Source organism: Passer domesticus, chromosome 6 (genome assembly GCF_036417665.1).
Source record: "Passer domesticus isolate bPasDom1 chromosome 6, bPasDom1.hap1, whole genome shotgun sequence".
NCBI lineage: Eukaryota > Metazoa > Chordata > Aves > Passeriformes > Passeridae > Passer > Passer domesticus.
In genome coordinates, this window is record NC_087479.1 from 41,277,958 (window position 1) to 41,303,292 (window position 25,335).

At 43.6% G+C, this 25,335-nt stretch overlaps 2 protein-coding genes across 3 annotated transcripts in view; both read right to left on the reverse strand.

Annotated features, from left to right (window-relative positions):
- The window catches only part of TTC17 (tetratricopeptide repeat domain 17), a 55,044-nt gene extending 49,495 nt beyond the window's left edge, over positions 1-5,549 (reverse strand). For both annotated transcript variants that reach the window (XM_064424953.1, XM_064424952.1), the window contains exon 1: positions 5,163-5,549. In XM_064424953.1, coding sequence (XP_064281023.1) covers positions 5,163-5,534 — 372 coding nt within the window. In that variant the 5' untranslated portion in view covers positions 5,535-5,549. The remainder of the gene's footprint in view (positions 1-5,162) is intronic.
- Positions 5,550-7,082: 1,533 nt separating this feature from the next.
- Positions 7,083-24,262, reverse strand: API5 (apoptosis inhibitor 5). Its single transcript, XM_064424954.1, has 14 exons — positions 24,054-24,262; positions 20,358-20,519; positions 19,495-19,588; positions 18,465-18,530; positions 17,950-18,101; positions 16,431-16,637; positions 15,780-15,884; positions 15,011-15,100; positions 14,252-14,433; positions 12,962-13,055; positions 12,402-12,458; positions 11,283-11,359; positions 10,810-10,946; positions 7,083-9,227 (listed from the first exon to the last, which is right to left on the reverse strand). Exons 1-14 carry the CDS (start codon positions 24,120-24,122, stop codon positions 9,148-9,150), a joined length of 1,572 nt encoding a protein of 523 aa, XP_064281024.1. The 5' UTR covers positions 24,123-24,262; the 3' UTR covers positions 7,083-9,147.
- Between the last annotated feature and the right edge of the window lie 1,073 nt (positions 24,263-25,335).

Sequence of the window (25,335 nt, forward strand, 5' to 3'; positions counted from 1 at the left end):
TGGGTTTTTGGTTGTTATTTTTTTGTTTGTGTGTTGTTGTTTAGCATACAATAGACTTGGAAGGATAAGAAACTCAGTCAAGAAGGAGTTCATACAACCAAGCAAACTAACCTTTAGAGTAAGAGCAAAGCAAACATTCACCTGTCATTTTCAAGACAGGACTGAGCGACTACTCCATGTATCACAGAAGATGCTTTTGTAAGCAGCAAATAGCTTTTTATTTGGCTGCACTAGAATCTCAGCTTTCCTTGGTTTGGATGGGTGCTTTTCCTGTATTCTTGAGCACATGGACCACTGCTCTCATCTCAACCTGTTAGCATACATGTGCACTCAGGTGCCAGACAGGGTAATGCATTAACTAACTCTAAAGCCATCCATGAATCAACTTGCCTTGCTGCTGCCTGAGGAGCACTTGCACTCAAATCTGCAACCAAATGACCAACTGGTAGGCGCTGTCTCTCCTCTCTACTGGACTGAGCCAGAGTGAAGCACACTACAGCACTGCAGGAAATTCAGATGTCACATTCATTGAGCAGCTGGTTGTCTTAGTTCCAAATAAGTTAGCCAGCGTTGCTCTTCGACTCTCCTCTCCAGATCATCTCTCATGAACTTCAAAATACATGACAACACATTAAACTAAAACAACTTTTTGCCAATTCAGATTTCTTGCCAGGGGCTCTTTGCTCCTGACAACACTTTCCCAATCCTGCTTTGGATCATCTGCCTGGAAATTTTTTGTGCTTTGTTTAATTATTCTGATCTAACGTCTTCAGAGTTCACAGCAGTCCACAAAAAGGCAGCCCTTTGTGTCCCCACTACTTGATCAGTTTTCATCACCTCCATCAAGGCATCTCTAGAAAGACCCTACCTCTTGCTCTTATATGTCAGGTCTTTGAGCCAGGGTAGCAGCTGGTCCCCACCATTAAAGCCATGAATGACTGTATTCTGCATTACATTTCATGTGACAATTGTCTGTCCTCTCTTCACACTGAGTTTCTCTCTTCTCTGGAAGTACACTAGTACTTCTGTAGAGTGACTAGCTTCCCTACTGGCAGACAAGCACTGTCAAAAATCAGTTATATATTAGCCTGAACTTTATACTGTGAGTTGTGAAATGGCTTACAGACATGTGCACTGAGCAGATACAATCTCATTAAAGAGACGATTAGTCAGTCTCTGGCTTTGCAAGAGCACACACTTGAAGGTAGACTCAGACTAAAAGAAGAACATGAACTGATCCAGAGAATGATATCTTTGATCTGAAAACCAGCTACTATAGCAACAGATACAGCTTGATGGCTTTTTTCTTGATGGCTGAGACTCTGAAATACTATATGCACTGCTAGTAATTTGTTTTGTCATTTAGAAATGCTCACTAGAAACTTGAACAGTGCCTACTTAGCAAGTACTCCTTTTTACTAGATGAGATCTTGATGATATATGGAAAATTGTTTGGTCTGTGTTAATTTTGCCACTGCTGTCAGGTTTTTGTACCACTAGGAAATCAAGGCTGAGCCAGGGTATTCATGTGGCCTTGGGTCACAGAAAAGTCAATCTCACTCGAATGCTTGAATATAGTCTCATATTAAATGCTTGCACTCGTGCTGCACTGTAAGGAGAAACAGCTAAGAGAGATTTTAGGTCAATAATGTATAATAATCTCACCTTTCTTCCCTCAAACACATTCCAGCAACTATATTTTGTATTTAGGTCAGGATCTGTGACTCCTGCTGCCAGCTCCTCATCCACAAGTCCCACACTTTGGTAACAAGGAAAACAAAGCTCACAGTAGCAAACTCAAAGCTACAAGGAAGTCACTTGTCACTGGTGCTCATCTGCATTTCCACTGATAGTGGCTCATTTAGCAGTGGGAATGTCTGGGTCTTACTATCAATCAAGTTTTGCCTACCTCTTAATTATACAGGCTCCATTCAGATAAACTGAAGTAGTTCAAGTGAAGATCAAGCCTGTGCCCCTCTAAAAAGCTGGCAATCTTTGAAGATGTGTTTCAGACTTTAGGCATGGTAGTATTTCCAAAATGAAATCATATAAATGCTGATTAATATCACCACTCTCTGCCACCAGCAGCCACTTCCAGTCAGAGACTGCTGTGCTGGAAGCATTGCAATGAGCAGTGCAAGGTCCAACAACGGGTGACCACCAGCACATCGCTCAGGGATCAATACAATCGTTACTAACACAACTCCTTGCTACTGACAGCAATAAAAAAGAACCACAAGTTTGGTGTCCTCTGCAAGTGTGGGGAAGCGTGGCCATTGCAGGGCTGCAGCAAGACAAGGTGGAGGAGAATGGGCTGATAGGGACCTATCTCATGAAGTCATCAACAGCAGCCACAAGCCCATGGGATGAAATAGCCCCATGCAGCATGAAAGGCTGAGGCTGAAAGAAAAACAACTTTCCAGAAATGGCACTTGGGCTCTGGAGGGGAGAAAGCTGGTGGTGGGGCAGCTGAGGCAGCCAACTGCACCCCGGGCTGCAGAGGCAAGGCTGGAGCCCACTGGGCAAGGGGCGTGATCGTGCCCCTCCAGCAGGCACCCACGGGAAGGCGCCTGCTTCAGCTCCCTGTCCTGACTTTGAGGGACAGCAAAGCCCATGCGAGGTGGTGAGGGCCCTGGAGCACATAACATGCAGAGGTTTCCACTGCCAATGAATCAGAGTATCTCAGGTTGGAATGGACCCATGAGTTCTCATGACACATAACAACTTAATGAAGAATATTCTGAAAAATTAAAGCAAAGGAATGCTCTGCAGTGAAATTGGAGGCTTTTATCCTGTTAATAAGTTGTTGGTATTAGGAGGAGAGCTTAAATATTTTGGAATATTGTGGTTCCACCAATTAACTGATAAATCTCTTATGAATCCTCCAGGTTCTGCTGAGATGCTGCTTGAACTCGGACACATTTGGTGCTGTGACCACTTCCCTGGGGAGCCTGTTCTAGTGACCGACCACCCTGTCTGCAAAGAACCTTTTCCTAATGTCCAGTTTGAACTTGCCCTGGCACAGCTTCATTCCTTTTCCTCATGTCCTCTCACCAGTCACCAGAGAGAGGAGCTCAGCACCTGCCTCTCCACTGCCTTGCTTGAGGAAGCTGTAGGCTTGGATGAGGTCTCCTCAGAACTAGGCTGAATGAGCTGAGTGACCTCAGCTGCTTCTCATCAGTCTTACCCTTGAGAGCTTCCATCCTCCTGCCTGCTCTCCTCTGGGAGAGCACACAGCCTAAGAGTGTGATGTCCTTATCCCCAGGCACCCAAAACTGCATGCAGCACTCAAGGTGTGACTGCACAACAATTCCTGCCTGTTGCTGGACAGGTGGAGACTGTCACTTTTCCTGTTAATTACGGAACCACTGCTACATTTTGGCACTTAAAACAACATTGGAGTTCACTAAAAAACTTGTCCAGTGATTCCCCAAAACACAAGTGGAAAAAACGAAATTCAGAGGTGCCATGCAGAGCTGGCAATAGCAATAACCACAAATTTAAATACAATTTTCATGAGAGCCAGGGACACGACAGTAACAGATGCCAAAATGCATCTAATTACAAAAAACTCACTGGACAACTTGCAGCACTACATTCCAGGTACTGAAGAGTCTGGCTCCTCATAGTCCAAGTAATAACACATTTATAATTAGAATTTCCTTGCTGGAAATGGTGAATTAATTTTGACCATGCAAGTAAGAGAAGTTATTCCACAGACACTGTTTTCTCACCTCATCTACAGGCTTTGAGAACTTCACAGAGGGAACATGTGAATGCCCCTGCTCACAAGGCATTTGGAAGTGTAATAGAAAAGACTAATGCATAGCAGTGGTATAGTGGAAGCTTCTACCTGTTCCACCAGTTAGCTGACATAATGAAATGCCATTCCTTAAAATAAGTAATGAATTTAGCTAATAAGATTTTCAAGCCTTTTTACCTAATTGGATTTTTTCCAAGTCACAGCTGCTTTTCTTGCAATAATCAAAATCAACACCTGGCCCAAATTTTATAATATACACTCAGTATACACACACAGATGCTTCCAGACCATTATCATATACTTGCACCACTTCCCCATTATGTTAAGTGGGGAAAAGTGATGAGATAGCACTGGAAGTGGTGTCATTAATTAATTTATTATTAACGAGGGTGTTAGAGTGCCTGGTTCCACCCAGACAGCCAAAGTGCCTGAGTCATAAAGACAGCAGGAGTTTCCTGCAGAGAAAAGTCTGCTCCACCTGTCTGAGGACCTCAGTGCATTTTGACAGGAAAACCCGACTAAAAATCCTCACAAACGGAAGCTGACAATGGACATTCACAGCTCCAATCTTTCGTACAGGGGGGAGGCCACATTGCTTGCTACAGCGACCAACTCTTCCACTCCAGGGGGAAACGGACAGATCTGACACCAAAGTAAATTTCTAGTACTGCTTCCTTTACAACAAAGAGGAAAGCAAGCAACTAAGAAAATGCCTAAATACGAGATACAGATCGACTCTTTCAAGCCGCTTAGTGAACATGAGGCACAGCGCACTAAAATAAGACATTTTGACTAAACCCACATGGCGTGCGTGTGCTCCTGCACCGAGCACACACGCCACCGCTTCTTTCCTACTTCCAGCAGGAAGGAAAAGCGGCCGGGTCGGCTGCGGCTGGATGTGAAAAATCGCAAACTCACTGACATCTCGTCCCCGCGGCGAGGAGCCCGGGGGTGCCCGGGCCGCGGTACCGCTGCTTCGCCACCACAGCGGGACCCGGCCTCGTGCCGGGGGCTCCCCGGGAGCGGCCCCGGGCAGGAACCGCCGCTGCTCCGAACAGAGTTCCAGCCGAGATCCGTCCTCGGCTCTCCCCGACCCACCGACCGCCCCTCCTCGTTGCCTCGCCCCGGGGCTCCGGCGGGTTCAAGCCACGTCTCACAAGCGACGCCAGCTCGCTGCGGGAGACCCCCGTGCCGGGGCCGCGGGAGCGACCGCCACCCGCGCCCGGCTGCTGCAGCGGCTGCGGGAACAGGCAGCGCTTCGCACCGGGCCGAGCAGCGCCGTGCCCCGCGCCGCACAGCTCGGGGCAGACCGGGCTGTGGGCGAGTGACGCCGCGGACGGGGGCTCTCCGTGCCTCCGCAGCCGGGTGGGCAGCGCCCCGCGTCCCTCGGGCCGCTCACCTGCTGCTGGATTTTCCCGTCCTCGGTGACCACCCAGTGGGTGGTGGCAGCAGCGGGCCGCGTCCCCGAGGCCAGCAGCGAGCACAGGCCCAGGGCCCAGCCGGAGAAGACCCATACCCGTCCCAGCCCGCCCCGCCCGGACGCTCCAGCCGCCGCCATCTTCCCCAATCCCGGCCTGCTCGCACCCCCCGGAAGCGGAACGGCCGCCGCCGCCATTTTGGGAGCGGGCGGTGCCGCGCTCTCGGCCCGGTGCGGCCGCGCCGGGGGCGGAGCGGGAGCGGGGGCGGGTCGGTGCCCGAGGCCACGCCGGGAGCACCCGGCCCGGGAGCTCGCTGTCCCGCAGCGGCCGCCGGCTGAGGGGCGGCACAGCATCGGGAGCGCGGCCCTAGAGCACCGTTACAGCACCGCGCACCCGCTGCCCCGCGCGGGGACCGGGCCCGGCCAACGGCGGCTTCCGCAGCCCTGGCAGCCGCCGGGAACGGCCGAGCTGCTGTCCCGAGCACAGGGCCGGCGTTAAAGGCCAACACGCGCCGTGTGGCGGCACGCTGAACGCTTCAATTTAAAAGAGGTGATTTTTGTCCGGGGCACTGGAACATTTGCCAGGACGGGTCGAGGGAACGACTTTGTGCCCCGCGCAAAGCAAGCGGTGCACATACAGTGCGGCCACGCACACACAGTTAATGCCAGCCTTCCCACGACCTGCCTGAAGAGAGCTCTGAAGGCCACATCCCTTCTAATGCTTTTCGGTTACACAGCAAAACCTGAACTTTTCTTTCCCTGCTCCAGTTGACAGTAAATACCAACCCAGCAGTGGGAGCCTGTTTCCCCAGTACCAAGAGAAATCTAAAAGCTGCCACATTCAAATGTTGTTCTGTTCCCTCTTTCTGCAGTCCAGCTTCTTGGGAACATCAAACTTGCCAGCACCTATTAAACAGCAACATTTGTTTGCACCTCAAACTCTTTAAGTAGAAACAAGAACAACTTTACAAAATGGTGGCAGTGGTTCAACAGATTTGGTTTCTATCAGCCTAGAGAAAATACTGCACAAGTATGATAGTTCCTTACTGCTGCCAGAGTTTTCAAATCAGGCGTATTAGATTCCACAAAAAACCCTAGGCTGCCCTTCCAAGTGGCTCTTGCTCTATGGTAAGTGTCAGGAAAATCCACAAACGCCAGACATTTATGTCCAAAAAGGAGACAGGAGTCCTGCAGCTTTATTCCAGTAAAAGGAGGGAGTCCACTGAGGCACACAGCCATGGGGTTTTTTCTCTCTATGGGTTTTGCAGGGCGCAGCCTCCTTTTATCCTAAACTGGCCGCACGTTGCCCTCTTCCTTTCCCCACTGGCTGAGGTACCAGGAAGGTACAGCCTTCCTGAACTGCCTTCCACATATTCCTCCCTTAAACCTACCATTTTACTCCAAAGTTCAGAAACTCAGGTTTGTGCACACCCTGGTCTGTTTCAGGAGCCAAGCTGTCCGGGCTCTGCAACAAACCTGCTGCCCAAAGGTAGGAGAGACATTGGGACCCATTTCAAAGACGTTAACACCCACACTTCATCCATCAAATTGTTTGCAGACATTACCTTTCCTCTCATAAGGTACTAACAAACTGTATCACAGTCAACATCGAGGAGTTTGAGGAAGACAATGACTGATTCCTTTTCATCAAATTTCCAAGATACAAACATGCAGCCTTTGCCGAATATTTAAATTCCCCCTCAAAATTCTGCATTTGAAAGTTGAATTACTTTAAACTTGAAACAGTTAATGCAGTCTTATTATGATCCATTCCTTAGTGGTAAACAGCTTTCTGTATCTACAGCAACTTAAGGAGTAACTGAACTACAACAAAAAGGTACCACAGAACTTTTACTAAGGTGACACAATACTGCAGAGTAACTGTGAAACAATGAGCCAAACAAAATTACAAAATGAATTTATTCCAAAGCTGTAAGGGAACATTTACAATTTAACAAGATGGTAAACAGGTGTTTTCACAAGAACTCACTATGTTAAAATTACATAGGAAACTGGGGAAAAATAATCTACTTCTGAGGCCACAAGAGCTTTGCACATCACCTCTGAAATACAGGAGTCACACAAAGAAAACTCACCCAAAATTCAGTGAGAAAAGAAGCTGCTAGTACCTAGTTACTAGTCTAAATACAAGCTATGTTTAGGCTTTGGGATTACATTATTAAATCCCCTCAAAATACCAGTTATAGCCACAAGTGCAAAATGTCTTTTTCCTTTTTTTCCCCTCCCAATAGAAGCTTATTACATATCTAGTGCCTATTTTCAGAGTGACATTTTGACCTCACAAATTTCTTCAAAGCTTTTAGCCAAGTTTCATGGTTTTAAAGCCAAATCAGAATCTAGCAGCTGGCACGTAATGAGAAATACAAAGTCAGCTCACATGTCCTGGAATGTCCAAAGTTTCCTACCTACTGTTCAGAGTTAAGCAAAAACAAAACTTTGAATTTAGTATCTCCAACTATGTTTCGAACTTTGACATAATTTTGGTATTGTGGCCTTCTGATTGTAGTGATAAATATCAAAGAGTGTTAATGAAAACACCTGAATCAGATATACAAGCAAATACAAATGGAACTAGGGTGGGGAGACATCACCTTCTGTGGATATCACTGGGCAAAATAAAGGAGAAGTATTATTCACTCTTCTAAAGACTAAGTTATTTTACATCAACATGCTCCGGAACACTTAATTAAAATTCTTTTCCTGTTTTGACTTCTTTTTTACTATATACTAATTCCTTTACAATGCTGAATGACCTGAGAAGTTAAAATTTTGAGTGGTGAGAATAAAAAAAAAAAGCATTGTGCTCTTACATTGTATTTTCTGGGTGCACACCAGTAAATAAAAATCTCAAGTTGCTATGGAAAAAAATAGCATGGAATTGTTAACTTTTCCACCTGAATTGAACTACATAGCTGGAATTTTTCAATGTTACCCAAAATACAATTTTATTTATATATTTTTAAATGCAACTATTGGTTAAAAAAAAGAACCAAAACACACACACACAAAAATCACAAAACAAGAAAAACCAACCAACCAGTCCACCCTCCAGTGCCAACTAATCCAGAAATCTGCATAAAACAGAAAAGAGCCAGAAACACCTATGGTCCAGCTCCAGTCTCTGAAGCTTAATCACTGCATCAGTCTTTACCCATTCCTGAAATGATTCATCATTTATTGTTTTGGTTTTTTATGCTATTCATTTACTGAGATTTCACGGCATAACTATATGCACATATTCATATTAAACATTAAAAATTAATTTTCAAAACATCACTTCTGTATTACAATGCACGGAGAAGAGTAAGATGTGCAAACCAAAAAATGCCACATTCTCCACATCTCTAAGAAAGTAGACTGCTTCATGCTACAAGCAGAACAGATTTCCAGCCATATTGCAAACTTTAAAAAAACAGCATGTATTTCATTCAATTCAATTAAAGAAAGTAAATCAAAGCAAATTTAACAATGGTACTCTTCTCCACATATTGCAAAATATGGTTACAGATGAGGAAAGGATTACTTCAGCTGCTAAGCTTATCTAACACATATCTCTGTTGTCATGCCTTTCCTGTCCATTACTTAATACATAAACTCAATTATATATTTCAGTTATGCAGTAGCTGACTTTTAGGTTAATATACAAACTGTCAAGATGCAGCTTTTGATGAAACATCTATGCTCTTTTCCAATTTTGAATCTTGAAGACACTTCAAAAGAAAGAACCCAAAACTGCTGACTGTAAGCATCCAAAAATACAGTTGTAGTTTCACTATGGACAAGTCGTAGTCCGTTAGAAAAGTAGATCATACATACAAAGGTATAAAGAACATTTAAGTCAGTCTCAATGGAAGGCAGTCCTTGAAGAAAACAATGCTCCAAGCAAACTTGCTGAGTAGCACTTTCACTTTAGCCCTTCAGGGGCATGGAAGATTCAGCAGTCTTCTCAGTAGATTCTTCCTCGGCTGCGATTGCCACGTCCTCCCCAGCCTCGTCCTCGTCCACCCCGGAAACCACCTCTTTGCTCTGAAATAAGAGTTGAAACTTTTCAGGCAGGTTTTATGCTCTATACAGATCCAAACTGAATAGCAGGATCTGGAGGTACTGAAGGGTAACTTCAGTCTCTAAGGCTATGCCTCCTTATGGACCATGAGATTGCTGAATTATTTTCTGATGGAAAATGGACCCCACTAATTTTAAAAGGAGGTCAGGAGAATGAGCCCATCCAAATTAAGTGCAGCCTTTCTGCATACTAATACTGTGATACATAACTGTCCCTGTAATTTAGGACCATATTTGGGCCAATACATCACCACAGAATTGAAAACTGGCTGCCTAGCTCTTCCTCCTGTTCAATAACACAGTATTAACCTTGAGGTGTCAGTCTGACTTGCTACTAGTGATTTTATAAAACTATGGAAAACCAGAACTGTCTGTCTGTCCTTTCCTACCCTTAACATTAAGTTACCACCAGTATATTATTTTTTCTGGGGCTGATATCATCATTCAGTTACAAATCCTAGCTAAAGATGGATACCACACAAACTATTTGTATACTGTAGAAAGTTTTTCCTTTCTCTTTGTTAAGAATATATCTGATCACAGCAAAAAAATCCCCAACAACATAAACCCTAATAAGTTTATATAGTTTCTTTGGATTTGTTTGAAGGTGTACCAAACCCTCATTTCCCTTTCATGATTTCTCTTAATGTATAGTCTTAAAATACATTTTATATTAACCTACAGAGAGAACTGCATGCTGACTGATGAGGATAAAGCATCTCACTAACAAGAAACAGTAGCAAGCAATAAAACAGTCCCGGTTGCATGTTTCCCAATCTTTAGACCTGCAGGATTACAAGCTTATCTTAAAAGACACAGGTGGGTCACCTGAATAAGAATGAGAACAAGAAATTTGCACATGGTGTTATATCTTCTCTTTTCTTTATATATCTGCCAAAGCTTTATTATAGTTTTTCAACCTGTGGGTGTGGGTGACAATTTGTCATAGCAGACTCTTTACTTGCCAGAGGTAGGACCAATGGGCCTACAGGAAAGACAGGAATGGGCTGCTGCCACTGCTGGTCCTGCTCATTCAGTCTGCAACTGCTCTTGTGCTTCACCCAAAAACATGACTCGCAGAAAGGCAGATTCCGTGTGACTGGCAGCACGAGGACATAACTGTGTGTATGCACAGTGAAATTGAAATGGCAATTCCCAGAACTTCTGAAGCAGGTCTGCAACATCAGCAGTGGCTGCAATAGGAATGCAGCACAGGTCCAGTCGTATGACAGGAGGTGACCCAGCTCTGCCATTTGCTGCAAATGGCCTGTTCAATGGGAAACTCGTGCACTGTGTGTTGTAACAGAGAACACAACAGCTCAATTACTAACTCAAGGTATGAAAACACTACTAAAACTAACTTGCAAATGACCTAAGTCATAGGCTGGTAAGATTCAAACACTGCAATACATCAACAGCTGGAAGAGACCATCACAAACAAAAATTCATGACAGTAAAACTTGATCTTCTATGAATGTGATATTTATTGCCCCACCCTAAGACACAACTGTCACTAGACAAAGTTTTTCCAAGCTGCCTAACTTACCGTAAGAAAAACTACCCAGGTTACTGCTGTATTTTCCACTGGGAGGATTATATATTTGCCTGGCATCCCTTTTTGGTCCTGCTGAAGCTTTCTTTGGAGGTGAACTTGAGGTTGTGTCTTCACTTGTTCTTTTTTGACTGACAGAAGAAAACAAAAACATATCATTACACCCCTATGGTGAGAAGTACAGTAATACTAGCTCAGCCACAAAGATTACCCACTGGAAGCCAGCAGCAGCCAATGATGATGCCCTGAATAATAGTATCTCACAACAGCCTCCAGTTGATTGTCTTTAGTATCCCTAAAGCAAGACTAAGAGCATCTCACCACAGCCACAGGATGGGTGTTATTTTTGATATGAAACTTTTCACTCTCATGCTGTCTGTATTGTACAGACACAGTTTGGGAGGTTAATTTTTAGTGCTTACAAAATAAACCCCACTGTTTTCTTTTATTGTATGAAGAACTCTTACCTTGCATCTGCCTTCTGTACTGGTTTCCAGGACAATGTAACTGTACTTTTGTAAGAAGGAGGAATGTGGAAGAGATCCTATGGATGCAGAATTGGACAGTTTATTCTACAGTTAAATTTATGTCAATTGCACTTCAAAATTTTAGCTACTTACTGAGGCTCCAGAATAACCACTACTTTCCAATAATTGTAAATCCTTTAGTCCCATGGCAGAGGGAGAAGGCAGTAGAATACTGCCTTATTTGGCTGCCTTCACTAGGAAATTCAAGTAGGATTTAATCTTAGCAGAATAGTGTCTTACACTGACCAAATACAGAATCATAGACTAGTTTGGGTTGGAAGGGATGTTTAAATACCATCTACTTCAATGACCCTGCAATGAGCAGGGACATATTCCATGCTCAGACCCCCATCTCATCCAGCTTTGAATGTTTCAAGCAATCTACAGAGAAAGCCCAGGCTTTCTCTCCTATCTTGTGCACATCAAGCATCTTACAATGTACTACAGTGGCTCCTTCCAGATGGAAGACATCTGATATCCCTATGATGTACAAGACAGGCTTCTCAATATGGTGGGCCAAGTTTTTGGTTCATAGTTGGAAGTGAGAGTGAAGAAAGAGAGGAAAAGAGGGTTAGAAGAAATCAGAATGGTTTCATGGGCTCCAGATGAAAGTCTCTTTCTTGCAGCCCATCTCTTCTGGGCTTTTTGGAGAAACAGGTTCTGTACAGCAGCTTGCTTTGCCTTCCTCCTTCCTTTATATCTCCTTGTATCTCTTTGAACTATTCTGTACTCCTCACTGACACTGCAGGAAAGGGAAATGAGAAGAAAATCCAGAGACCCCCAAAGAAGCAAGGTGTCTTTTTCTGGGGACAACTAGTGCTGCACGAAGGTGTATCCACACCCTATCCCAAGACAATTAGCAGCAAAAGCTAAGCCACTGGCAGGATCAGCAAGATCCACCTCTCTTCAGAGAAAGTAAAGTAGCACCAACTCTGAGCTGGCTACCACCAACTAACACAATACACAATTACACAAAACGACTTGGTTCAAAGCTATTCCTTTCTTCTGCATAGGTTACTCTGCCGTGGGAATTTAGTCCTTCATTATGTGAGGACTTACCTTGATTAAAACATTAATGTTATTGGTTATTTTCAAGGCAACCACTTTAATCTTGTTCTGTAAAAAAAAAACCAGACACCAATGAGCACCTAGTAGCTTTATGCCAACCTCATTACATGAAGCTCTAACATTAAACTCACTGTTCTTCCTAGTGAATTGCTATAGTAACACTGATAGTGAAACGTGTGACACTTTCAAGTTTTTATCACACCTGCTTTTAAGATTCTTGTAGTTTCACACTAACTAGCTGCTTTTAATGTTCCAGTGTAGTTCCCACTGTGTTTCATTTTGCTCAACATATGAAAATTTCCCCTTCAAAACAAAGCACTGAGCACAATTAAACCAAATGTGGCTGCAGCAAGCAAGCAGCTGAAAGCCAAAACTATATCAACTTCACTTGCAAAATGTAGCATAAGGTAACATGCACTTGCAATAATGTTAGCACAATTATTCCCTTAATCTATTTGCATACTTAAAACTGAGTGCAGCCTATTAAGATGTGCCAGTGGTTCTTTCCATAGGCTCAATTAGAAAAATACAAATTCCTGAACAATTCTTACCTCCTCTGTTTTCAAAGCTTCTCCTGTTTTTCCTTGAAGTGCCAGACGAAGCTGTCGAATATACACCTGCAACCCTCGAGCAAAATACTGCAGCCTAAAACATTTAAAAGCAATCCCTTAGTAAAATTTACACAGTCCTATAGAAATAAAAGCATAAGCAAAGGAAAACTGTAATCTTGCTTCTTCCCCTTTAAGAAAAATGCTCAAAGTATGTCTTCCATCAATCTGGTTTGTACTTCTTTAGCATCCAGACAGTAATTCACACTTTTCATAGTCAGGGAATTATAAAGGTTAGAAGAGACCTACAGGATCAGCTAATCCAACTGTCACACCTAAACCATACCCCCAAGTGCCACATCTAGATGCCTCTTGAACACTTCCTGAGACAGTGATTTTACTACCTCCCAGGGCAACTTATTCCAGTGCCCAACCACTCTTCCAGTAAAATTTTTTTCTCTAGTATCTAATCTGACCCTTTCCTGGTGCAATATAAGGCCATTTCCTCGTCCTTTCAGCTGAGACATGGCAGAAGAGACCGACTCCTACCTCACTACAACCTCCAGTCAGGCAGTTTTAGAGGGCAATGAGGTCACCCCTGAGCTTCCTTTTCTCCAGACTGAACAGCTCCTACTCCCCCAGCCATTCCTCAGGAGACTTGTGCTCCAGACCCTTCCCCAGCTCCACTGCCCTTCTCTGGACACACTCCAGCACCTCCATGTCCTTTTTGAAGCAACGGTCCCAAAAATGGATATTGCATTTGAGGTGAGGCATCACCAGTGTTGAGTGCAGGGGGACAATCACTCTCCTGGTCCTGCTGGCCATGTTATTCTTGATAACAAGGTCTGGATGTCACTGGCCTTCTCAGCCACCTGGGCACACTGCTGGCTCATACCCAGCTGGCTGTCAACCAACACCACCTCCAAGCCCCTTTCTGCTGATCAGCTCTCAAGCCACTCCAGCCCAGGGCTGCAGTGCTACATGGGGTTGTTGTGACCCAGCTGCAGCACACAGCAGTCCACCTTATTACATCTCATGTAGTTGTCCTCAGCCCATTGATTCAACGTGTCCAAAGCCCTCTGCAGAGCCTTCCTACCTTCCAGCTGATCAACACTCCCACTCATCTTGGTGTTGCCCACAAACTTAGTGAGGATACAGCCAATCTCCTCATTCAAGTAATTGATAAAGATGTTGAATAAGATGGGCCCCAGTACTGAGCCCCAGGGCACTCCACTAACATTTTTTAACAAACACCTGGTAAAAGAACATTAACGCTTGCCTCTAAATCATTACCTGATTTTGAAGTCTTTCAATTTCTCTGCATTCAGCTTGGATGTGAGGAAGTCTGGAAGTTTGCGACCTAGCTGATGGAAGCTGTACAACAAACACTCCACATAACTGAATTGCAACTTGGGCTCTTCACTGCCAGCATTTTCCCCATTTTCTGCTTCCTCTGGTGGGAGTGGCATATACTCCTGAAGAACAGAAAGGAAAACAAATGCATGAGACACATTTATGCTGAATGACAGCTCTTTCACAGTGTCTGAATTGGATGGTTTATCTGTACTGACAATTTAAGAAGTATCCACCATCTCTATACTAATGGATGAAGTACTGAATAAAGTCCTGGTGCAGGTGGTTTACCTACACTTCTGTGACTCGACTCAGAGGACACACTATGGTGGCACAACTACCACAGGAAGCAATAATGTACTGCACCAATGCTTCTGAAAGAGTGCTGAATTTGCTTAGAATTGTCAGTGCAGATACAGTGTTTAATGACATTAACATGAGTCTCTCATGACTATGAAATTCAAAAAGAAGAAACACACGTGAGTCTATTGGCTTAAAAACATTATTCAGATAACAGATCTCTATCTACAAAGGCTTTAAATGGAAAAATTATGTTCAACCTTCTATCAGTGGACAGGACTAGCTCTGAAACAGCCACTTCAGAAAAAGGATAAAGAGATGAATACATAAAAATAACTTGTTTTGATGAAAACTTAATTTCTTAGTGTTTTATATGAATAAAAACTGAATTAGTCTTACCAGTAATTTATCAAACAGCTTCTTCAAATTTGATTCAAGCTTTTCCATATCACCACAAAATGAACTCATTTCAGCAAGAAGCTTCAAAACCTACACATAAGGATAGCCAGGTTTTTGTGTGTTAACTGAAAAGCTTAACATTCAACTTAAAATCAATTATCACATCACTATGGCTGACACAGTAGAGGCCAGCTATTACAACTAAACCCCTCCCAAAACAGCAGGAAGCAATTCAAGGAAGAACATGCCTAATTTGTTTTTCCTGCCTGTAAAGAGAAACACAGGTTTGTGCGTCTAATCCCAACAAGCATTAGTCAATAAGTAAACAAAACTTAATCTCCCACATCTGCAGCACATCTCACCTTCAAGTGAGAGCCACAGAGATCTAACTGAAGCCGTAGCACTGATTAATGTAAACAAAATTACAGACATTAAGCCACTCCCTTAGGAGGCTAAATTAGCCCAAACTATGCAACCATCATTTCAGTAAATGCTATGTGCTTAAAAAAAATGAGAGTAATATAAAAATGATTACACTGATCTACTTATTCTACCTTGCTTCAAAAGCTTGGGACAGATGACACACGCTTTAAAAGGCAATGCTCAGTCATGCCTCAATAGATCAAATGTTTTTTCTAGTGCAGCTACTTTTCCTACAAGCCAAGAAATGAAAACTACTTGAGGAAAGAGCTTGTGATTTTTAAAATAGCTGTTTTTATCTAGGATGGTTACTTTTAACTATTTGGAAGACATTTTAGCTTTGGCTTACCTCTAACTGGATATCAAGACCCTCCACTAGAGTAGTCAAAGAGCTGAGGTTTGGCAGAACATGCTCACAGAAGTAAGTAACAAATTTTGTGGAATGAACATTTTTCTGAAAAAAAAAAAGAAAACCACAAACAAACCATCACACATTATTCATGTTACTCTTGACCCTGACGGGGCTAATTTTTTTCTCCCATCAACCCTCCACCCTTATAAATGCCTGCCCACAGCTGTACCTTAAAGCTTTATAAACTTCCCTCTTATTCCTAAGACATAGACTTCCTTGCAGGTAGCCTAAATTCAGAGGATGATCACAACAGCAGCTGAAAAGATTGCTTGCAACCCAAGAATAGGCCCTTAAGCTCTGCAACTGCCTGGCACTAGACTTGAAATAATCAAATTCATACAAAATAATGTGAGAATCTTGTCATAATTCACCGTAACAGCTTAAATTTGAAAAGAGAAGAGAAAAACACAAGGTATCTTTGTGTTTGGGGGTTTTAAGGATGTTTTCCAACATCTGGATACATTAGAGGTTAGAAGTGGAGTAGTACTAATTTGTGGTCTTTCAAACACAATCATTGGGAACACCAAAGCCAAGCTCCAGCCATTAGCTTTCCTCCCCAGTCCTCAGGCACAGCGAGTCAGTACGCACAGAGAACAAGGGCACTGCCTGCCGCGTGCACTGCAGCAGCCTGTCCACGCAGTCCGTGTCCGAGGGGTTGAACGTTTGCTCCAGGTCAGCCTGTTCAGCTACCAGCTCCACCAGCTGCTGCCTCCCACTGACTGTCTGCAAGCTTTTTAATCCAGACAATATTTTCATAAACAGAACAAATTCCTCGCCTGTTACATCTTCCAGAACCTTAACAAAAAAAAAAGAAAACATATTTTTGTGGTAACAATTTGTAAACCTCCAAGTCATACCTACCAAATTTGAAAAGGTAAAGTATGCAAATATTTAGCATTTAAATTTAGCATATAGTTATTTAAAACCACAAGTTTGATGAAACACATGAAAACATTCAGTATAATTGAATGTACCTACAAACCAAAGCAACTGGCATCAAGTTGTGCACAAGAAAGCTTTTTAAACTCTAAACTGCGAACAAACTCCTATCTAACAAAAAAAAATGCTTCAGGCAGAATAAATTTTAAACAAGTATCTACTCATTACTGCTTGTTTTAAAAGCTTTTGCATCTTTCTCAACTTAGGGAATGCATGGAAATCTCCTAAGATTCCACAAAGACAAATGCCAAGTCCTGCACCTGGGATGAAGCAACTTCCCTGCATCAGCACATGTAGGGGTCTGACTGGCTGGGGAGCTGCTCTGCTGAGAAGACTGAGGGTTCTGGGGGACAGCAGGCTAAACAAGTGTGACAGCACTGACAAACAGTGTTCTGGGCTAAGGACAAGAGCACAAGGAAACAAAGGGACAGAGGACTGACAGCTCCTTGGCTGGGCCCTCATCTGACCAAATGTGGAATACTGCACCTAGTGTTGGGCTCTCCTGTATGAGGAGGTGCTTGATAAGCTTTAGGAAGGTAAATCAACAAGGTGATCTGTGTCTAGAGCACACGAGCTGTGAGGAGAACATAAAGCAATCAGCCTTTTCCAGCCTAAAGGAAGCGAGCTGTATGTGGGTGGGGCAAACTAACTAATCTTCCAACACTTGAGAACAAGACACTGCCCATAGCAGCCAGGTTCTTTGATGAGGTGGACATGGTCAGAATGAAACAATGACACAAAACTAAAATGCGAGGTTTCAACTGGATAGAGGGAAAGAAAAACATCTCCCGAGGACAATTGAACATTGAAGCTGGTTGCCCAGAGAGTACAGGAACACTCCATCGTTAGAGCTTTTCAAAACCCAACTGGAAAAAGCACTAAGTCTGATCAGATTTCAGATGAGCATGATTCACTGAGCTGAACAATCTCTCAAAGACCCTTTCCAATGTGAATGATTGTGTCCAATTCTAATCAAAGTCACTCTAACAAAATTAGAAGAGCCATGGTTTTAACATTACCACAAAAAAATGCTGCAAACTTTGAAGTGTATCAGAATGATTAAGTACAAGATGATGTTTGTACAATGCTCAAACAGACCTCCAAAGCAACACCAATGATAAGGGATGGTTGAACAATACTTCAGTTTGAACTGAAATCAGACACTCACCTTCTTTGATTCAGTCAATATGAACTCCTCCACCTCCTTTGTCATCACTTCCTCTGGTAAGGTTTTCAGTTTTGTAGAAAGGAACTTAATGGCTCTCTCTCTCACAATATCCTCTCCCTGAAGAATTTGACTGAATAAACCTCCCAAAGTCCCTGAACGGAGAATAAATTGGGTAACACAAATTATTTTAGAAGTTATGACCTGGACCTTTTATGCAGATGGAAGAAGTTCCCTCTTTTAAGATTCCATGACACATTTTAAAATAACTGCTATACTAACTTTTAAAAAACATTACAATTTTCATGTATCTTGACATAAAAATCCACACTCTTTTATTAGTCTGCATAATTCAGCTCCATGATTATTAAGTTCAGTACTGTTTGCAAAACCAAACTATTAGTGTGTGTCTCAGTTTTGCACTGCACTAAGAAGACACAAAATTGAGTCGTGTTCTCATCTTACTGCAGACTGGAAAGTATTAAAAAAAGCCATGTATAGAAAAAGGCGTCCTTTACCTTTAGCATCCATCTTAAATATACTGAGCAAGGCATTGTTCACCAAGTTGAATTCTGCAGAATCATCTGGAGAGAGAAAAAAATTCATATACACTTGAAATGGAAAGGTAAGAGCAGAAAACCAAAATGGCTAATACTGCACAAGAAGAATTCTGTCCTCAGCATTTAACTATAAACAACATAACCTGTATTTTTAAAAAAACTATTAGACTGAGGAAGTTCAAAGCCATGATTATGGAAGTAAAAAAAAAACAAAAAAAAGCTATTTGTCACTTTAGTCTCCCTACCAAAACTAAACCTTAAAACTTGACAGGACTGAAAATTTGAAGGGAAGTTATTAATCTATATATTTAGTTATTTTAATAAACAAGCTAACTTTCACTTAATTAATATAAAGTACATAGTTATTTATTTTTAAACTCTTTATTAATCTACAGTATTTCTGTGTGGCAGCAACTATTTCTCTCTTAAACTAAATGAAGAAACGCATAAATCTCAAAAAACCCAAACCAAAATCTACCATCTTGAGAAGCCCAGAGTCTTACCCATGCAGTTTTAACAGAAGTTTGAACACCTAATATTTAGTACTTTATAACTTACTAAGATTAAATGTACATTAATTTCTCAATTTACCCCCAAAATATTTATTTTGCACCAAAAATGCACCTGTATGGAACAAAATGCCCTCAGGCCTTTTCAGGTTCTAGAAATGGAATGAGAAATTCAGTAACTCTTTTTCAGAAAGCAATTTGCTGCAGTCCACAACTGGAAGGTTCCCTCCCCCTTGCCCTTTTTTACAGATGCTTGAATGAAAAAAAATTGTTCTATCTAAAAGAAAAATTTTTGGTTTGGATTAGAATAATTAGTGCTCTTTCAGCCTAACCATACAGCAAATATAAAGCAGGAGAAAACACAAGAAGTACATGAACAGCACTGGGATAAATTATTTATCAATGAAAAATGTTCTACAGAAGCAAAATTGTGTACATATTTAGGTGTGCCTTGAGATCAGCCAGGATGTGTCTCCTACCTGACTGCAGAAGCTGGGTCAGTATGTCTGCTACCCGAGGAAGATTATCTCCCGTGGCAAACTGAGGCAATTCCTTGATCGCTTGTCGCCGGATCTGTTGAAATTGTCAATAATGCAGAAATTTAAAAAAAATTAAAATTTCAGAAATTACATAACACCCCAAATTCCCTTATTTTGACATATTTATGAAGAAAATAATCTATTTTTCTTAGAGCTAGGCAGCACTAGAGAAAAATTAAATTCAAACAGCACTTCTATTCACAAAATAATTCATATGATCAACAAAATAAAGGCTGGAATGTGTGTTACTAAGGAGTTTTATTTGCTGACAGGAAGGACAGTTCTACAGTTGTGCATATGGCAGGGATAAACTCTAGAGTTTGTTCCCAGCACTGAGTAAAATCCTTGAATGATCTGTCCAAATCCCTTAAGACATGATAAATGGAGATGCTCCAAAGGTACAGCTTCTACCAGCACCACAGAAACAGCATGAAGTATCTCAAGAAGCACAACAGTTAGAATCACATCCCTGTCGTTCTCATGTGCAAACAAGATTCTGTCTCCCAGCAGTATTTTTCAGAATCAATTACCACAAAGTGCCCTTTGATAGGAAACCATGTAAATGCTATTCAAATAAACTGTAAGTTTCTTTCTACAGAGCTATTCTCAGTGGTGAGAGCTAAAAAAGATAAATGAAAAATGCATCTTCCCAAACCATCACAAAATGAATTAAATGCAAAAATACAATTAAATTTATATTTTGCAAAGACCTCCCAAAAGACACAGCCCATTAAACAAAAAGAGAAAACAACAGCAAAATGTAAATTCAAAGTATCAACTTGCTACAAGATTCTTATTCTTACAGAAACATCTTCATCCTCACAGAGGTCCAACTGGGCATTGATAGCTGAGTCAGCTAGCTCAGGAAAATGCTTGAAGAACTTAGGAATAAACTGGGCTGCAAGTCTCTTCTCCTTGGTACCTCCTTTCACTCCATCCAAGATCACCTGGTAGGCATCCTTATGCTAAAAAAACAAAACCAGAATACATAAATGGAAAAATCCTGGCTTATTCTCAAGACAAGGAAGGACTTTTTTCTCCCATTCTCTGAAACTATTTAACAGAACCATATTATACAAGCTTCTTACAAAGGAATATATTTTTCTCCTAGACTGATATAGCCACGCCAGTTTGGTAATATTTGTCTCTGTTGCCTGGCTTTTACTGCTATTTCTGTCAGTTCAAGCGTGTACCGCTCCAGCTGCCGGCCCTAAGGGTAACACCTCTTGCACACTGTGATTAGATTAGTGCAAGAAATTCTACAATCCCTGCCACTGAACTTGACCAGTTTTTCAAGGAGTTTCTGCCTTTTGTATGCTCAGGATTCGCTACTTCATGTCTCTGAAGTAGAGCTTACCTTTCCCAGTAACTGTGCCACTGCAGTGGATCACGAGTTCTTATTAACATATATGGTGCTAAAGTATCCTTGGCATCTATTCAGGTAGTTAACTTCACCTGGAATCTCTGCTATCTATTCAGGTAGCTAATCTGGCATGAAATACAGTGCTTGGAAGAACTGTTAAGGGAAACTAAACTTAAATCCCAGAAACCTTCAGTTTTAAATATAGAAATATGTATTTATTCCAAATACAGGAATAAACACTTCAACAACAGTAAAATTTTCTCTAGCTGCTCCAACCAGAATCACACAGATGCTTCTGATTCTGTGCCTGCAGGACTGAAACTTTAAATTAATTGAAGTCTTTGTTGTCTAGCTGTGTGTTTGTGAAATAGAAGTCAGCATTATTAGGATACTACTGGAAATCGGAACCTTCTAAGATTAATTGTCCTCATGGTTGTGAAAAAGAATGCTTAAAACAGCTTATTCTACTTTGAACACCAACCCTGACAGCACAGGACACTTTCTTTGCTTTATTTACATTAAATTTCCCAGAGCCATATATCTCATCACCACTACTCCATATGAAAGTTGTCCCACAGCAAACACAGATACTAGTTTACAAAGCAGTACACTGCATTAATGCCCTCTAAAGCAAGCTGCATTTTACAATTTAGTGCCCATGCTCCTGAAGCACTCCCTACAGCTTGCTGCCAGAATCTGGAGTGGGATACAGATCTGGATGAAAAATAAGAAGTGAAAGAATCAGCTGCCTCTCAGCTAAAGCACATCACCACCCAGTTCCCTCTGTAGCTGGGCCAATGCAGTGCACGCAGCAGCAAAGGCAGGAATGAGCCAGCACAAACTGGCCATGAAAACACTCATCAGAACAGACACGGGTGCATGTTAAGAACAAGTTCTGTTGTACAACACAAAACTTAACACACATGAAAAAGCATTCACGTAGCAATGGAACAGAGTAGCCTGCGTTCCCTGCATTTGTGTTCCTGTATGCTAATTACTCCTGCCGTGTAGGCAAAACACAGTTCAGGCAGGAGTTTGTTTTATCTGTACCTGCCAGCAAGGAATGCTCTAGAAAAACCACAGGCAATTACAGAAGCAGTGTGATCCTTCTGTTTTGTGCATTCCCTTCCCATCCGTAACAAAGGAATGTCCTAAGCTGGAGACAGTGTCCAGACCTTTGTTTTCAATTACTGTTAATTGCCCAATCATCCATTAACTCCTCTAGGTCCGTTCTTGAGTCAATTCATGCCCTGCAGGGCCCTGTCCCAAGTTGCACAATGCGTTATGAAGAAATGTTTGTCTTCCTCTTTATTTTCAGCCAGCTTCCTAACAGTTTTTTTCAACTTCTCACCTTCATTCCACTTGTGACAGCACCTGTCCACTTGTGGACACCTCATACCTGAGCCCCTTTCTCAACTGAAACACTCTTTTACAAGCCCAGTGCTTCTCTTGATGCCGTAACTTCTGGCAGCCCCCATGCCCATGCCCAATGTTTTTTTGTATCAAACAGGGTGATCATGACGTTTGGCAGTAAGAGATCATGTTCACGATGTTGTTAAGAGATAATAAAGCACTAAGGGATAAAACTGATGAACATGGAGCAATTAGTCATGGCTTCTCAGAATGCAGAAATTGGAGTCGCCAGGCAAAATGACAAACATAAAGAGGTAACTGTCACAAAAGTTAACAAAACAATGAAATGTTTTTGCACAGAACTTTTATATGCCAAAAGCACACCCAGTTCAACAAAGCATCAGGACAGTTCACTGAAGAATAACCTCACAAGCTATGCTCGTTATAGAGACACTTCCTTTGGCTCTGGGAACCCAAAAGCTGGAGAGGGGCAAAGGTGGAGAGTGTTTTAGGAATCCCCACTCTATACTTACCCTCGGAGGTTCTTACACACCTACCCTGTCACAGGCTGCATTTCTCACCATGCTGGAGTTTGCTCTGCCTAAGATGGACATTCCTTCCTCACAAAAGCTACTCACAAGAAGCAAAGTGAGATGAACTTTGCATTTCTGAAGCGGCAAGGTAACAGCATGTTTTACTCTGCACCTCTCCCCGCAGATCCCTACATTTTATTTGCACTTTGTTTAGGCTCTGAGGTGATGTTTTTGTTGGACTGTCTGCAAGGATACTTTGTTTCACTAGGGCATAACCACACAAGCAAAGCGAAGGGACCTGAATTAAAACAAAAAAACCCCAAACTTCAACATCCCCCTGCCCTCCCAAACAACCACCAAAATATCTGTTCTCTTAAAGAACTTTTTAAGTGACATTGTATAGCAGCGTTCTCGTTTAGTTTAAAATCCACGGTTAGATACAGACATGGCAAAACTACTTTCCTACTTATTGACATTAGAACCAAAAGGAAAAAAAAAGTATCTTCTGCTTTTTCCGGGGGCCATTCGGGAAAATGAGGAACTAATGCAATTCCAAAAGTAGTTGTAACTAGCCATAATATTTTCTATTGGTAATATTCCAAGTCATCTTATTTTCTAAAATAGCTCAGTAACGATATAAACAAATGGCAGATCTTGCCAAAATTTTACAGAAAAAATATTTTTCAGTCTTGAGGGTCACCCTTATGCTCTTGCCTCAAGGAAGAAAAAACCAAAGGGCTACGGGCAGCTTTCAAACCACAACAGACCTCACCTTCCCTCAGCAAGTCTTTCAGCAAGGCAGCCTGCCAGGCGCCCTCCAGACCTGCAAGTGCGCTGGATCTGCAAGTGCGGTGTCAAAGACTTCAAGGCCCGAATTCGCCAGGCCAAACTCCCCGCCCCCTTGGAAAAAACAGCCTGACTCTAGCTAAGACCCGGTTAATATCCGAGACGCCGCATTTAAAGGAGAGCTGCCGACACGACGCGGATGCTGGAAAAGCGACGGGAGCTACTGCGGTCCCTGCAGATCCACGGGCGCGCTGCCCATTTCTACGCGCCCTGCGCCGCCGCCGGCCTGAGGAAACCCACGCCGAGCACAGCCCCGGGGGCTCTCCGGCTGTGCGGCGAGGCGAGCAGCCCCTCTGACGGCACTCCGGCCCGCCCGTCCGCCCCCCTCGGCCCGGAACTCCCCGCCGCGGCGCTACGCAAGCCCGAGGCCTAGCGAGGCCTTGCAGGCCGCAGCCACACCGCACCTGGCCCGCCGTCTCCGTGGCGTCCGCCAGGATGCCGTAGTTGCGGTAAAGCTCCTCCACGGTGGGCATGGCGCGGCGGGGAAGGGGCAGAGCCACCGAAACACCGAACCCGCCACTGACGACGACGCCGCCGCCGCTCCGGCCGCTGCTCCCGCTCGGGCCGCGTCGTCAGCACCAGCGAGGCGCCAGTCCCGGAGCGGCCGCGCGCCGCCGCCTGCGCGCCGCCGCCTGGCGGTGGGCGGTGGCACTGCAGCCCGGGGCCCGCGGGCGCCAAAGGCGGGGCGGAGCGGGGCGGAGCGGAACGGGCCGGGGCGGAGCGGGGCGGAGCGGGGCGGGGCGGGGCGGGGCGGAGCGGCACCAGCACCAGCACCAGCACCGGCCCCGCGCCCGGGGAGTGCCGGAAGGGCCGCGCTCCCGCAGCGCCCGGCCTTAGCGGCTGCTCACCGAGCCCTGCGTTGTCCGCCCCGCCGCAGGCTCGGGCCGGGGCCGCGCTGCGGGGTGCGTTCCTGCGCTCACAGATGCTCCATGGCCTTCAGCTCTTGAAGTTTTTTTGTTCGCCCCCTACCTCTCCCCCGGTCTTTCTTCACACTCCTCCTTCTCCCTCCCTTGATTGTTGCCTTTCCCCAGCGCCTCGTTTCTGTATCCCTTTTTGTCTGTCCTACACAACCACGTTGGAAGGTGCTCGGGAAGTGCCTGTTGCACGCTGAGCTCCTAGTACGAGACGGAGACTGCTTTCCTGTGATTTGGTGGCTTGCATCTTTTCTTGCAGAGGAAGATGCTCCTTAATTCCAGAAACTGAAGTATCTGCAGCTCATGCCAAGGAAGGCAGCATGTGTTCATTAGGCTTTAATTGCCAAATGGAAATTGTGGCAAAGGTTTTAAGGCCATAGCAGTGTCATCTCATATATCAATATGCTTTAGCCTCCTACACATTTCACAGGCATTTAAAATGAAAGAGGATTCCCCTTATGTGAATCTGAGGCTGAGCTACACAAAGCACTGGACCTGTCTTGAATATCCTTCCCAGCAGCATGAAGGATGCTGTTGGAGGCATTGGAAGCTCCAGCCTGTCTCCAGAGTCCATGCCAGTAGTCCGCATGCAGCAGGAATGTACAGCAGCATCAATCATTTACCTTCTTCCATTTTTTGTCTATTCAGTGTTTTAGCCAGTGGCAGTAGTGACAGCATCAGTCACCTTTCTGCCCTTCCTTGAATTGAGACCCAGTGTCTTTACTTGTCCACCAGTGGATTCGCGTCATTCCTGCACACCCTGATGGGGTCT